General features: G+C 37.5%; 1 protein-coding gene across 1 annotated transcript in view; it reads right to left on the reverse strand.

Moving 5' to 3' along the window:
• ADAMTSL1 (ADAMTS like 1) overlaps positions 1 to 16,850 on the reverse strand; it is a 402,694-nt gene that overhangs the window by 12,513 nt on the left and 373,331 nt on the right. Inside the window, exons 23-25 of the mRNA XM_053932922.1 lie at positions 15,309 to 15,488; positions 13,375 to 13,509; positions 97 to 297 (exon numbers count right to left, since the gene is read on the reverse strand). Of these exons, the coding sequence (XP_053788897.1) occupies positions 97 to 297; positions 13,375 to 13,509; positions 15,309 to 15,488 (516 nt within the window). The remainder of the gene's footprint in view (positions 1 to 96; positions 298 to 13,374; positions 13,510 to 15,308; positions 15,489 to 16,850) is intronic.

The raw sequence follows: 16,850 nt of genomic DNA on the forward strand, positions 1-16,850 counted from the left end.
GGTTTCAGAGGGGAGAAATTCAGGATGAGGAAGGTAGTACAGGGAAGTCCATGGTAAGACCTTTCCAGGGTGAAATGACTGAAACTGAAAAGTTACCTTGTATAGCCAGGGTCATAACTTGTGTGAGCGAGCCAGCTTCATTTTGAGCAAGGCAGCTGAATTCACCATCAGTGAAATCACTGACATTGAGTATCTTAAGAATCCGTCCTCCTGCCAGGAGTTGATGTTGCTGACTGAGAGGGTCACCAGAGTAAAGCCAGGTGATGTTCGGGGTTGGATGCCCATTGACAGCACAACCTAAAAAACACATACATGAGAAAAACCTGCTGATTACGAAACCAGGTACATGCTTTGAAGTGGTCAAAATTAGGGGAAATAGTCGATTCTGTCCCATTTTTTCCTCATTTTCTCATAATAATGAAAAGTAATTCTGTGATAAGGAATACCTTCTCATCATCCAGAATAAATTCCAAAAGCCAGATAGTCTGCAAATTGGAAAATCTCTGATTAGTTTGGAATTATTTATATCAGACCTTCTAAGGTTTCCACTATTTTTGATCATCCTCTGTCAGAACCCAAGGTGTCCCTCAGATACTCTTGGATGTTCCGCGTCCAGATCAGAAGCATTTGAGACCCTGGCAGGCAGCTCGAAACCCCTGTGGCTTTGAATTTGATCCATGGAACAATTTACCAACCTTGCAGGAAGAACAAGAAATCACAAAAGTTTAGATATTATAATAGAAGTAGTCACAAAGTGAAAGGAAGGATTTTTGAGTGCTGTACAGGGGGCTTTTAGGCCTTGTACAGAGGGGTCTGAGTTTTGTACATGGGGGTCAGAGGTTCTAAGATGGAGGGATTTGGGCGTGCCCTGTCCTCCTTCTTTCTCCTTCCTATCCTCCATGTTCATGGTGATGTTGGCACTCACAGATTGGTTTAGAGTAGAAAGTCACTCTTCAATACAGGTGATAGGCATTGGGGAAAAACTATAAACATTTAATACGTAATGTGTGATATAAAAGATGGCACCAGCCCTTGGGCGGGAGAGACGGAGAGAGACAGAGACAGAGACAGAGACAGAGACAGAGATGAAGAGAGACGGAGAGAGACGCAGAGGGAGAAGGAGTCAGAGAGAATGCCAGGGAGTGTGTGTGCCTTGAGATAACATGCAATAAACTACCTTGAGACTGGATGACTGAAGACTACTGAGTCTTTCTTTGAAGACCTGGGTTGGAGGAGAGACTTTACCACCTCCCAGGGTCACCCCAAACTGGGGGTGAGCCCCGTCAATCCTCATTTTGGTATTGAAGAAGGTGGGATGGGGGGGTTTATAAACCTGGCATAAATTCAAGGACCATTATTGAACATATACAATACAAACGCAACTTGGTCTCCAAATTTCCTACATAAGCCACAGGACCATCTTCCTCTTTCTTTTTCTTTAAAAAAAAATTAATTTTAATGTTTATTTTTTGTGTTATATTAAAAGTCAGAAAATTTTTTTTACACAAAAAATTCTGTTGAAAAACCAAAAAGATAAAATTGAGCCTTTACAGGTTTGGTTGGCTTGTGGTTTGTTTGTTTGTTTCTTTTTTTTTTTTTTTTTGGTCACACCAAAAACAGCAACTAAAAAAACCCTGATGTTCTAAAGCATTGTGTGAGGTCTATGGATCACCAGCACAGATGATGAGATTTAAATTCTCAGTGAGTCCTTTGCCTGTTGACCTGAAGGAAGTGTATCTACAAGACGCTTTTTACTGTGATTCTCATATCAGCTGAACACATTGGCAGTTTCATGATGAATTCCAGGAAATTTGTAAGACTGGTATAACTTGGGAAAGCCAGTTAAGTTGTCTTGCCTATTTCCTGGGCAAAAAATTAAGAATGAGGTGATTTCTGTAGTGTAACCCATCCCCACCAATTGCAGGGGTGGGGAGGCAGAAATGCTGTATGTGAGGGATGGCATATATCTCTAGGACTGCTTCTGGTTTAGGCTTGTCATGCACTGCTATAATTGTCAATGAGACATGGAAGATCTCTAAGTTTCTGCAAATGCAATCTATTCTGATGGTTAGCTGGTTATACTGAAGCTTTATATTGTTTTGTTTGTATTAATACATATGTGCCTGAATGACTATATTGTATACCAAATCCCTTCTGAAAGAACTGTCCTGTATAAACAAACATAAAATATACATCAACTTTCACATGAGCACTGTTCAAAAGAAATGGGATAAAAAAAGGAAGAGTATGAATTCAAAATACTAAAAATAGAAGACTCTTCTAAGATGAAGGAATAATCGATCAGCTGATATTTCAATACTGCCATCTCCATGTAATTTGATTACTATTTATTATTCACTGAGACAAATGAAGATGTGAATGTGAAGTCTCTGTAGCTGCACTACACAATTAACAAATGCTGCAACATGACATTTTTGTTACTGCTCTTCCTTCTATTCTTGTTGGTCCACCTGAGGAGAACCTTAACTAACATATACTGGGCAAGTACAGTGCCTACAACAAAATACCATTGTCATTAATCTGCTCAGAAAGGTTGAAGAGTTTGATTTCCAAACATCATTAAGACCAAATCCTCGATTTAAGGGACTCATTCCTTTGCTTGGAAACCTTTGTGACCCTTTTGAATTTGGTTATACATGTAAGTTACCACTAGGGGATTGGGCTGCTGTAGTCTTTACTTCTGTGCCTTTTGCCATCAATCATACCTCCAACTACACAATTCCTATGACAGAAGATACTTTCTTGCCCAGGAAAACTGAAGTTCTCTTGCCTATAAAGCAGAAGATCTCAGACAAGATGGAAAATGCCAGTGGTGACCTGTTGTATGCCCCAGCCATTTTCATGCTGAGCGGCAGATCCAGACACTGGGGAGAAATTGTCTGCCACTCAGGAGGATAAATATTGGGGCTCTCACTGATGCAGTGGGTACAAAAGTCTTTGCTAATCCCCTGTTGCTGTCAAACCTTGCCTGTATGCACAGTGGGGAAAGATGTGGGCTAGATACAGCTGCCTGTTGGGACTCATTCACTCTGTGAAACTGGTACTTCAGAGAGCAAGGGCTCCCTGGCAACAGACTGACACATACAGAGTAGACTCTGCAGTCACAATGACAAAGTTGCACTGGAAATGAACTAGTAAACGCAGATAAATATAAGGAGTTTAAAAATAAGGAAAAAGGGGCAATAAAAAAGCAGAAGGACAGAGTGCAAACTGCACCCAATGGTTTCACCTCTTCCTTTTCTTTTTTTTTACTTGTATTTATAAGGGTGAAGATTCTGCTATTTGTTTTAATTTCATTGGCAAGATCTAATGCAGTTTTATCCTTGGCAGTTATCTCTACTCAGCACTCCCTTCCTGACAACAAAGACACAGCATTCTCTGCTGCTCATTCCCTTTCCCTATTTTTGTAAGCTCTCTATTTATTCCCGCTGTTTCATATTTTTTCCACTTTTGTGCTCAAAAATAACTCATGCAATTTCCAAGATACTAATTCTCAAGTAAAGGAGTGACATGAAAGACTTTAGCCTTGTTGTTTAAAGGCTGCCTAAGTTAAAACAATGGAAGACAAAGGAATATAGAGAAAATGGACAAATTTAAAAAGTGGCTCTATGGCTTTTGCCTAGATTATTCCAATTTTTTTGTAGTTTACTTGTTCTTTAAGATTAGTGTAGTGATTTCCACAGGTCAGCATACAGCCATGACAATTAAAACAAGCATGCTGTGAGTCTAGTTTTATTGTTTGCATCTGCAAGAGTCTGCAGACCGTAAATGCAGAAAACTGAAAGGTCAGCTTGATGCTACACACAGAGGAGATGAACCTGAATTCAGCATGCAGATGGTCTTGGTTCATGCTGTTTTTCTTTTAAAAAAATATTGTTAAGAAAAACAATATCACCTTTTTAGTACTATTTTACTAGTCTAATATAGTATTTCTTCCTCCAAAATGTATATATAAAAATATTAGGCTAAAGGAGCAGCCAGTAATCAGTTACATGGGGGAAAACTCCCGAAAGCTATTGCCTAGATACGCACTACCAGTGAATAATTGTTACTTAACAGTAAAACTTTACTAATACCTATCATTCACATTTTACAAGGATGCATAGTCTATGGGATAATATTTTATGCATAGTGAGAGCTAAAGTACAATAAAATCACATGTTCCATCACTATCTCCTTCTTCCAGGAATAACTTTAATATCATTTAATGCAGATTACTAATACTTACTCTCTATTTCCCCAATCCCTGTGGACATTGACTGTTTTATCCTTTCAAAGCTCAAAACCCATCCCTATAATGACTAAGAAGGAAAAACTGTCTTTGTTTCCAGACAGCACAGCTATTGCAGAGCTTTCAGGTATTGGCACCCATGGGAAGATGATCAGGGAACACATTTTTGGGACTGTTTTGAGCAATCAAAGTTCTGGTGTGAGAGGGCCTTTCTCCTTCAGTCTTTAAGCAGAGAAAGAAAGTATTGCCTTCATCCTCTCTTCCAAAGATTACTGGGACTTTGAATTAATTCAAAGCCAGGATGAGCCACTTATGTGCAAAAGCTGGAGACAGGAAAAAAAAAATAATAAAAATGTCATCTTCTGGTAGGGAAAATGTTAATATTTCAAGGATAATAAGGAAATATTTGGAAAGGGAAGACTGATGTTCCACAACAACTCTTAACAGTTTCTTGAGAGGAAGAAATAAATGGATACTCCAGGCCAAATTCAGCTCCCCATTACACCTTTGCAACAGTTTCTGAATGACTGTAGACAGGCTTTGGGCTAACATGCTAAGACTAGGAGAACAAAATACAAAACATGCACCACTTTTGCACTTTCAGACCCGATAAAAACAAGTGCAAAGGCTGTTGATTTTAGGATTCCTTTTCTTTTTTGGCAGCCTGATACTGTATAGAAAATAATGGTAAAAATGCCAAGTGAATTTTGCAAGTACTAAATAAATTTACAAATGTAAATTAAAAAAATATATATCACTGCCTTTAAAATAGGTGTCTATTCTTAAAATATATATATACATGAAAATATATATATTTTCATGTTTTCATATTTGTCTAACATATCTAAAATATCTCTCTAATTTACTGTTAACAGGATGATTAGCCCCAGGAAATGTTTCTAATATTTATTAAAGATGGAATCTGAGCAAAGACTTCAGGCCAAGATCAGGTAGTTTCTTTGATTTTGTATTTCTGTATTATTTTACTGAACTCTAACAGAAAAGAGTTGTGGACCATAATAAATGGTATTAAAGCAATAAATGTGATGCTCCTACAGGACTTGAAACATGACAGTATTTCCACTCTGAACTCTACATTCAAGGAAATAAAGTATGCTTTCAAAACCGAAACCAGATTAAGGATGAAGTGAGGAACAAAATGCTTTGAACAAACTGTAACGAAGCCACATATCAATCAGAATAGATACAAGTTTGGTGCTGAACTAGTATGTTTTGGCTGACACTGTGCTACTGTGTTCACACTGTGTAGGTGATTACTGGTAGTGAGAAACAGTTCCCCAGTTTCCTGTCAGGGCTTATTTTCTCCTTAGTTGACTGAAATGAGAAATGCACGTTAAATGGAATCGAGTTAAAATTCAATTCCATCCTGTATCTAACATAAGGATGAAAAATTGACAGGATGTATTCAGCTTTTAAACCAAAGGAAGGTAGGTAAGATCATGTCTGAAAGTTACATGTATGTAATACCTGTTTTGCTGAAGAGGCAAAACTAAGACACATATCTTTGTAGTTTCTCTTATGGGGAAAGATCTTTCAATATACTATAAAGTGACAGACACTTGACTGTTTGCTATTATGCAAATTGTTTCTCATTGCTTTCACACACTGAATGAAATAAAATTTATAAAAAGCAATGGAATCTGAAAAAAAAAACAAAAGAAAGAATTAATATTTGTATAAATATAACTTTTACTTATAATTTTTTAAGGCAATGCAAATAACATGAATTTATGCTAGACAAGGAAAACCATATATTTAGAAATTCTTGAAATAAGCCAATTGAGTTGATAACAGTAGCCCTTAAAAAAAAAAAGAAGGCATTTAAAATAACTATTTATGGCTGCAAAGGTGCAGTTGAAACATACTATACTAAATATATGACATGGTTTTTAACAGTTCTCAAAACACCTCAATTGGTTACCCAATGCCACACACATTGCTGTTATTAGATATCACTTACATAGCATTGCAAATATACATGGTATTCAACAAAAATTGAGTCAGGCTCATTCTCAGCCCCACACTGGTTGTAAAAAACGTTCCCAAATACACAGACACATGGTGGGCCCATTAAAAAGCAAGGGAATTTTCAAGCTCTGGTAGTTAATACTGTTTCCTAAAACTTAGCCTGACAACAGAAATTCTACACACTGAGAAACATGTATTAATAAGGACTGTTCCGAATACAATCTGCAATGGCAAATTGAAAAACAAAGCCTACAGTAATGGATACAGCATACTCAAATGACCACCTAAACTAACTTTGACAGGTTTATTAAGTTCATGACAAAAATGAAAAAGGAGTTGAACTGTAAACTTCTACCCCACCACTGCCACAGCTCCAGGTCTATGGATCACCAGGTTAACTGTCCATTTATGGGAAAAAATAGCAGTCAGATGAGACTCATGGAACAAGCACTGAACAACAGTACAGCACAGGGAATTCAACAAAAGGCACAGCAAGAGCTGGCAATTACCAACATAATGCAATTACCAAGTTAAAAATGTCAGTGCTGCTGTAGAAGTTTTTCTGTATTTCAAAACCCAATATAAACTTGCTACATTTTGAAATAGCATCTCAGGTGGCACTTGGAAAATAAAAAATGCAGAGCAGGGGAGGTAGAAGGCAGACAGGTTTGGAAAAGGCCATGATGCTTGCTCTAGAGAGGCTATAACTTCTGTCCTTCTGAGAGATGTGAGGACTGTCATAGAGGAAGAGGTTGCTTCAAAAATTGTAATCAAGAAGCCCTTGAGTCAACATGTCAGAAATCCCATAGTGTTTCAAACTCACTTAGCACTTACTCTAGAACAAATCAAGTTTTGCAAGAGTCTAAAAGATCTTTTATGTGAAGGAAGCTGGCAGACTGAGACGTCTCCATATCATGATACCCTCAGCAAGTCTGATACTACCATTTACACACAATGATTTGTCTCAGTGGAACTCCGCATTACTTTCATAAGAAAAAAATCTAGGTCAGTGATTCAGGTAAAGATTAGAGACAAAAGATCAAAGGCTGCAACTCTTTCAACAAACTCAAAATTCAGCAGATGTTGCCTCAAAGGCCAGTGTTATTATTTTATATGGAAGCATTTTTGATCACTACTATAGATCAGTGGTTGTCAGATTAGATAATTCATGGCACAATATAACAGGCAGGAAATAACTCAAAGCAGCAGATTGTCTAGAGGACATCACTCTTTTGACCCTGTGTTCAGAGCTTAGCAGTGGATGGACTAGTGTCTGATTGCCTGAAAAACAATCACTGTTTTAGTGTAGTCAAAATGTTCAACCATTCAGAGGTATCATCATGTAATTTTTAACCCAAAATGTCCACAGTGTGTATATGCAAAAAAAAAAAGCAACACATTTCAATGCAATGCTGCAGTGTAGTCTGACATAGTCTGCTGTGCTCTGATGTAGAAGGTAGATGCTGCAACACTCTATGAATTTTATTTATACAATATTTAGGATGCAATTAATGTGATAATATGTATCACATTATAATAATGTGATCACATATAATAATATGATCAGGCAATTAAATGCAAAGATAATGGCATAATCTTGATCTTAATTTTAATTCTAGTCTTTACAGAAATGTCATGTACCTACCTGGGAATTGTCACACATATAGTGCCAAGGCAGATTTTTACCAAGACAAAAACTGAAAGGAACAGATAACACAATTAAAAGGACAGGGTATCCCATGAATGTACCTGGTACTTTATCCTCATCACTAGACATAATGTTAATATCAAATAAAGTTGCTAAAAATATTCTTTAGCATTAGAAGTTCTTTTCAAACATGATTTATTACAGAGAATGAGGAGGAAAAAAATAACATGCAAAATAACTTCTCAGATAGTCATGTTTTTATCTGAATACTAATGCACAGCTTCTACAGCTGTCTTTTTCCTTAAGGGGAGCACAGATGCCAGTTTAGCTGTAATTACTCACAAATTTTCTTTTGGCTGGCTTTGTACAGATTGCAAATTATTTTGCATTTCTGCTTCAAATTTTAATACAGCAATAATTCCCAAATATAGGAAAATGAAAAACAGGATCATGGTAGAGATGGGAAGAACAAAGGGGAATTACAAGAAAACATACTTTCAAGAAGATATACTCTTGCTCTTGAGTATATCACCAAACATTGAAAGAAATTTGTACTGATGAGATCAGTTGTGTTCATTGGGGTAATTTATTACTTTTCACACTGATTTTTGAACAAGTGTCAGTCCTGTGAAAGCCAGATGTCATGGCAAAGTACTTAGCAAGCAATTGCAGCATTAATTTCTCTGGCTCTGCTTGAAAGAGTTTGATCCTGGCATTAGTCTATCTATCTGATCTGGTTCTTCTCCTAAAGTAGTCAGCTGCACATTTGGCTCACTATAATGCACCCAAGAACATGCAAAAACTTCTAGGTTAATTTTTCTGTCTGCTGTGATGTCTAGATAACCATTAAACCTACTGGCAAGTACTAGTCAGGGGTTTGAAGAGATCTCGTCTGAAATAATAAAAAAACCTGACCCACAGCCTGAATTTTTGGCTTTGGCTCCAAGGCAGTTGGACCTTTTAAATAAGTAATTTATTCATACTCAAAAGGCCATTGCAAGCAAGGTGACTCTTTTTTGATTCTGCTGTCTGGGTGATCTTCCGGGAACCTAAGCAATTCTACTAGAAAATGAGTGGGATAAGCTACTACCAGAAAAAGAAAAATGAGAAATACAGTAAATTTGGTACAGAGAAATCCTTTGTATCTTTTAAGTGAAAAAGGTTTTGTTATCACTTTATCTTAAAAAAAGCTGCAGTTGAATATTGATTATTTGCAGAACAAGTCTTTGTTGTGCAGCTGGTCATCTTCTGAAGTGGTAGTGAAATTGGCATCAAAGCTGCTGTAATTCTGTGGTCATCTGGGCTAATGTATAAAACCTGAAAAAAAACCTGCCTTTTAGGACTATGTTTGCAGTGCTGACAGTAAAATCATGTTCTAATTTGTGAAGTGAGTAAATATGGAAGTAATCAAGGAGAACACAATAAATATGGTGCAGCAATATTTCCTTTTTTACTTTTCTGGTCATAGAAAAATACACTTTGTGATCTAATTCCACAGTAATTTTCAGTTTCCCTTACAAGTAAGGAGGGATGGGAACCAGACTTCAAATAATTGCCTAGGCTTTTCCCCATTTATTCATATTATCAGATTCCATAAAATAACATTTTCCTTCTGCCCTCTTTACTTCAGTCTGAAATTTTACAGGGAGTTCTACATGTTCATATTCCTAGAAGTATTCATTTCTGAAACTGCCAATGTTCCTTCAAAAATTCTCTCTTAAATATAACTAATGTATAGATGTCAAAGTCATTAAAGCTTCATCTTTCACTGTGCAACACAATTACAACACGTTCACTGTTCATCAGTGCTGAAACAAGGACATATTTTAAAATAATATTTTGTGTCTTTTGCCAAGTCTGCTGATTATTGGTCTCCAATAATAATACACTATATTTGAGAAGTTGTAGTGAATCTCCATGAGGATTTGCAAGATCCTTAGTTTCCCACGGAATTATATTCAAATACAGGAAATAACAAGCTTGAACCCAAATGAAAACAAATATTCTTGATAGGCCCAAAGCCTTTTCCACAGGAGTGTTAGATGTCAGGAATATTGGATGCTACAACCTTGTTTTCTGCCAATATTAACATTTACAAAGCTGAAGACTCATGGAAATGTGTCTAAGTATTTGTGTAAAAAGATTAATTGATACTTGTAGCATTGATAAACTACTGAAAATACATGACCGTAGGATATTCCTTTAATTCCAAAAGATAACACCAAAAAGTAATCAGAATTGACAGAGACCAAATGGTCATGAATATTTTTAAAATCCAAAAATTCTTATCAGGTGACAAACAAGACACTTTTTCTGTGGTGAAAAGAGCAGTGTTCCTTGTAATATTTTCATCACCAACATTCAGGAAAACTGTAATCAAAATTTAAAAAGTCCCAATGACAGACACATTAATAAGATTAAGATCTAATGTGAAAACTTTCCACGAAACATAAATTTGTGTCACTTCAGAAGTGAACTGTGTTTTATCTTATGCACAATGTAAAGTCTTTGTGTGTGTCTGCCATGAGCCAAGAACATCAGAATGTGCATGACAGTCTGTGGCTCATCCCTGACTGTAAATTTGCACTACCATAAAACCAGAAATATTTCCAAGCTCATGGTGTTCTCTGCTTTGGACACAGTCCTGTGCTTCAGGTGTGTGATCTGCAGATAACATACAAGTGACTACTACACAACTTGACAATGAATATGAGGACTGGGGAAGACTGCAGTACTCTGCACATATTTTCAATATTTGTGAAGGAGTAGGGTAAGCATCTCTCTGTGCAAGCCACCATCTACATCATGCTCTTCAACTGGATGACAAGTTGGGCCTAGAAAGCTGGCTGGAATCTCAAAACTTTAGAAGCAAAAGAAGTATATAAGATAAAAATATTGCTGACTCTGTTGGGCAAGGCATCGGAAACAGATAGTTTCCTCTGCTTTTATTGTGAAGGCACATAAATGACTTCTCAATGACCCTTGCAATGAGAAGGAAAACCTCCAAACCAGGTATCTGTGTTATGACACTGATCTTTATCTTCTGCAGCTCCCCCAAAATTTAAGTAGAAGAAACCCATAGCAGATGATTCCAGACAGCAAGTTAATAATTTTAGATGGTTGAAATGATGGTGGAAGCATTGCACAAATCCACTTTGTAAAATACAGAGTATAGCATGTATAATAAACTGGAAGTTCTATTTATCTCCTTGCAGCTCAATTTATCAATTTTTTAATATTTGATACAGCTGTTAATTTCTAAACAAGTTTTTGCCTGCAGCTTTAGACTTCCATTGCCGTATTAAAATTTCTATTTGCATTTTTTTAACCCCCAAGGCATGAAACCAGTGTTCAGTGAAGTTTTGACTCCCATTTTTCTTAAACTCTGGCAAACCCATGCATGACTTTAACCAGGTTTCTAACATAATTTTTCACCTTTGTCTTTAACCGTTGTCTTTCACCTTTTCACCATTGTCTTTAACTCCTGTAAAATAAAATGTTTACTCAGAGCTCACTTATCACTCCTCACATTTCACTCTGTTTCTTTGCACCATATTCTGTTCTCTTTCACTACTAAACAATTACTCATATGCCTAGATTTCAAAATGTATGTCTAATTGAAGGCCTTTTGAGTCCCAGGAAATACCAGTGCCTAACAGTAGCACAGACAAGGGATCTCACACATAGCAATTTATATACCTGAAGTTCTTTTACCGGACATCCAGACAATGTAAAGCCAACACCTCAACATAATAAATTATGAAAGACTCAGCAGGATTAAAGTTCATTGGGTGGGTAGTAGAACAGAAAGAATTAATGGACAATTTTCTAATTGACTGGATAGCCCATTCCATGCTGACTTTTTTGCTAGAAAAAATATCTCAGAAGATTTTCCTAGGTTTGAATACTAACAAGGCTCAAATTCAAACCAGTAAAACTCAGTGAAGTTGAGGGAACTGCCTCAAGAATTAAACTGGTTTGCTATTTTGCAATTAAAATCCATGTAATTTCCTTGCCAATGAAGTGAAACGGCAGAGTACAGAGCGACATGCCCAAATGAAATTGATCAGGATGTGGTTGTATACAGGCAGTGCAGAAAACTCTTTGTCATCAATTACTTCTTTTAAACAATGAAAACTGCCTGAAAGTCCTAAAGTCCTCTTTTTGGAAATCTGAGAGGAAATGGATGAAACAGGAGTATGACCCAGTCTTAAATCAGTGAGCACAATAAAACCATACTCAAAATGATTTATTCAATGCCAATAAATACCTATGATATTTTCCCCACTGAGGACTATTTCAATGCAGTTTTTGTGCAAGCAGAAATGTAATCCAGAGCTGCAGGCTAAAAGCCATTGCAAATGTATGCAGATGTATGCAGATACTTGGAAGAGTGAACCACACAAAACTAAAAACATAAATAGAATGTCTCCATTGTGAAAATAAAATCTTAATATTGCTATTAAATGTGAGGAAAGGATGCTTCGGAAGTGCAGAGATATATTAACACTCACATCACATCACCTCTGCAGAACCCTTGCTAAAAGTTTCAGATCCCTACCCCTAAAAGGAGAAAAGATAGTTCTGAAATTGTAGGGCTTGACAAGTTTTCATGATATGCAGTAAAATGTTCATTAGGGAAGCTGTTTGCCTATCTGAGCCTGACAATTAACAGAGTTTCAAAGCAGCCTGTGAAATGAAATAAAAAAAAAAAAATATTCCCTGAAATTTAGAAACGAATGAGAATCTCTTTGCAAACAAATCACACCCACTGATCTGAAAGGAGTTTACAGGAGTTTACAGTTTACAAGAAGAACTTGCTGTGGGTAAAGAGGGTAAAGCTATATGGAAGGCAGAAAAGGATGAAAAGAAGAAAAGCATTCATTTGGGATGAATGATTCTTTATATGGCTTCATGCAAACACTGATTGTGTGAAATAAGAAAGAGAAATAAAATGAACAGATTAAAACAGAGAGCTCGCAAGATCAAAACATGTAGAGGGGGATAGTCAAAACTATGGGAAAGGCTCTGAAGAAGGATATACAACATGAGTAGCAGACATATGGCAAGGCAACTACCCAAATGTAGAAGAAAAATTAAAACAGAGCCACCAATGTCTCGTCTTTTAGATCAAGTAGCACACTGGTCTGCTGTGTCTTTGTGCTGAATAATTGCCAGCCCTCCAGGGCAGGAATGACTTCTTACAGGGTGCTATATATATATACAAAGGGTGGCACTATGGAGCCCTTATTCTGCATGCAGCTTTGGACTAATTAAAATATTTTCTTTTTAAAAATGAATTTCTGAGGTCTAAAAAGTATTTGGCAGTGATTATGACTCACAAGAAACCATTGGTTTGATGTCTTTTGTCTCAGTGCCCATGTCTGGATAATCAAATCCTTAATGTAAAGGTTAACCACATGCGTAACTGTAATATAAACTCTAAAGACTTTAAAATCTAAAAATCTTAAAGCACTTGACTTACCTATGAGAGCAGAGCTCCCTGGACTGACAGTCAGTTTTGTTCCTGAAGGAGAAGTCAGCACCGAATGGGTGCTGGGCCCAGCCCTGCTAAGCACTGCTGTCAAGTCTTCTAGGTAAGGAAGAGGTCGTGGAGGCTCTGGTAACAGATTGGGAGAATGAGCAGCACTATAGCAGAAAACACTCTTCCTCTCCCCCTACCCCACCAACCTCCCTCTCCCCAGATATTGCTACAATTTTCACTGTGATGCAACATTGCCATTTCAGAGGGGCAGATTAAGCAACTTTGGGTAACTATTGAAACTTTGCCTCATGTTAAGTAAGGTGCTGGAGAAATTGTTAAAATAACATCTGTATCAATGTGACCACAAAATTAAAGAAATCGTCTCTGAAGGTTACCAGAGCATTCTGGTTGTCCCTATTCATATGTGACAGAGCTATATAGTATGAGGAGATACAGCAGCTTGGAAGAAAAATCAAATTCATACAGCATAGAAGCCAAATCAAATGTTCATGACAATTAGTGAAAAACTTTTAGTGTCTGCTACAACCTGGATCAAGCCCTAACTAAATATGGTTATAATGCTGCCAGATCGTGTTAGGCAGAACTCCAAAGGCTAAGAGTTCAAAGCTCAAGAGGATCAGTCTATGCTGAGAACTGCAGGATTTAGTTGTTTACTAATCACAATGCTATTTTAAAAATTGAGGTAATGCCTAGCATTCCCAATTCTGCTTGTCATGAAAATGATGTGATATTTGATCAAAATGGATACTGGCTTCATCCCCTTTCAACTAGATCATGGTGCACATTATGCAAGTTTTCTACTGCTGACAGCATTCAGCACCAGGAGTACAGATGCCTGAACTGTGCTGTTCCATCAAGGAGCTAAAAATGTAATTTGCTTACAAACATAAGCAGCTTGCATAACTCACAGTAGCTTGCCATCTTTAAAAGCTAAGCCAACTATAATGATCAGAAAAGGATTTAGAGATCATCTGGAAGTCTTTATTTATAGGCTGAAACTCAGCTGATTTTTTTTCCAAATTATTTTTTTAGACTGAGATTTTAGAGTCAATCTGGATTAGTAGTAGAAAGGTTTGAATCTTCATTTTACTATTGTCTGTGAAAATCTCACTGTTATACATCCTCTGGAAGCTCACTAGTTATGAAAGATGAGAGCTGTAGTGGATGGTCTAATGCTCCAGTTGTGGGGAATAGGTTTCAAAATTTGAGACTTCACCACCAAATGCACTACTAAAGTACTTAAAAAGCCTGTCTGGATCATTCATCTGCCAGGCACACAGAAATTATAGAACATCAGTTACTAGGGTAGGAAACGCCTTTCCCACAATTCCAGTTCCCACCAGGTACCACTTCCACTCACATTTCACAACTGCCACTCTCTTTCAAACCATGCAGATGGGCTTTCTGCCTGGTGTTTAAAAACACAGGGCAAAGTAAAATTCACCATTCACAGAACTTGAGAGATACTTTTTAGAAGTGCACTGGTTTTATGCACCTTTGTGATGTGGGTCAGGATCACACAGCCTTGAACGGAAAGACTGCTCAGTGGAGACAGAGCACTTCACAGGGAAAAAGTGCCACCACTCTAATTTTAAGATAGTCACTTTAAGATATGGTTAATAAATGCTTTTCTTACCTAGCAAGTCTGAAAGAGTTAAACTGAGTATCTTGGAACTGGGAGGTGCAATCCCTGTTCTTAGACATTTTCTCCTTATCCACTTTCCTTTTACCACCACCTTGCTTCAGCTGATGCTGCCCAGAGTACAAACGGAGACTGATGCTTTTCTTAGAACAGGGCTGCCTGCATGCCATTTCCTCTTTCCACAACAACCAATTAGTTCTGCCATCTGGATGTGCCAGTAGCCATATTAATGTTGTTGTTAGTCCAAAATACCAAAATACCCTGGACTTACCAAGAACCAGCAGCTGGGAGCTTTCAGTTACTTCCCCATGAATATTGGATGCCTTGCAGGTGTATAACCCCTGATCTGATAGAGAAACATTTGCTATTAAGAGCAAACCATTATGCAGATGATGAGTAGAGGACAGCTTGACCTTGTTCTTAAACCAAGTAACTTTTGCTTCAGGAACACCTGGAGAAACATTGGCAAAGTGTAACTAACACAAGTAAGTATTATAAGGCAAAAAATACTTGTAAGGCAAATAGTGGAAGAAGAGATGAGAAGTACTGAGTGAAGGCTAAAGAAAAAGGGGAAGGAACAAGGAAAATTTCATATGGCTACAGTCCTTTAGAGCAGTGACGCAAATAAAACAACGGAATAAATACAGAGACAGACACAATTAATATGCTTCTTGCAAGCAGCTACTCAGATAGTCCTAGTCTAGAAAGGCAGATTCTTTTACACTTCACTAACAGCAGAAGAAACAGGGGCTAAAAGTGAGATCCCCTTAATGTTGAGGTATTGCTATTGAGTCTGAGAAAGATGCACTCTGCCTACAGAATGTTCATCGATGCTACAAAAACTTTTTCCTAATTGTATTTTACAAGCGTGCCCTTCCCCTGTCTTCAATGTTTCCACACTAACAGGAGATTTGCAGGTACCGCTCTTCCTACAGTTTGCTTTGGGGAAGATGAGCAGCGTATGTCAATGTGCAGCAGTTTTTGAGCTCCCACCTTCAGTGACACACGCAGCCTCAAGATGGGAGGAGGAGGCAGCCAGGACAGGCATGAGCAAACACATCATGTCGCATCACTGCCGCAAGGGGTAGCAAGAGCATTTCAATCAGCTTTGCTGGGTAACGGCAGACGCCAGAGGACAGAGGGCTGAGTGTTTCCCTTACAGAAGTATCACAGAGACTCAAAGTCTGAGAGGTGCCAGCTGGAAACAGAACTCACTTTGCTGAGCAGGCAAGACTTTAGGTAGTGAGTAATTACCCGAGTCTATTCTTCAGCTTTCCCCTCCATCAATGTGCATGTATCCAGCACAAAAAAAAAAAACCATGGAATATTAGTAAGCAGCATTGTGTAAGTCAGTTGAGATAATTTTGCTAAACCAGTGGCTCTGGGAGAAAGGAATCATTGCAATACAAGTTTCTAACAGTGGTTACTAGTTTCTAATGCCACAACATTCTTGAAATAGTGAATAATATTTCACAATCTGGTATAGATGATGAATAAACATAGGCCATATATCAAGGCAAGAACTAGAAAATAAAACCTCCAGCATGTAGATGAGATACAGAGAAAAGGACTGTTTAGGAGAACTGAGAAAACTGCAATTAGAACAACAAAGATACAAGGAGATAAAGGACAGGAAGGTAACATATTTTAAGCCATCCTTCCAAATCTGTTCTGACTCAACAGTCACTAATTGTACATGACATTTTGCAGAATGCCCTACAAACTAGATTTTTAAAACTGATTCCTTCTTACATGTCAAACTGTATTTTCAGTAACAGTCTGGGCTATATTGCTTGAAGCTTCTGGTATGCAA

The sequence above is a fragment of the Vidua chalybeata genome, chromosome Z, assembly GCF_026979565.1.
Source record: "Vidua chalybeata isolate OUT-0048 chromosome Z, bVidCha1 merged haplotype, whole genome shotgun sequence".
NCBI classification, from domain to species: Eukaryota; Metazoa; Chordata; class Aves; order Passeriformes; family Viduidae; genus Vidua; species Vidua chalybeata.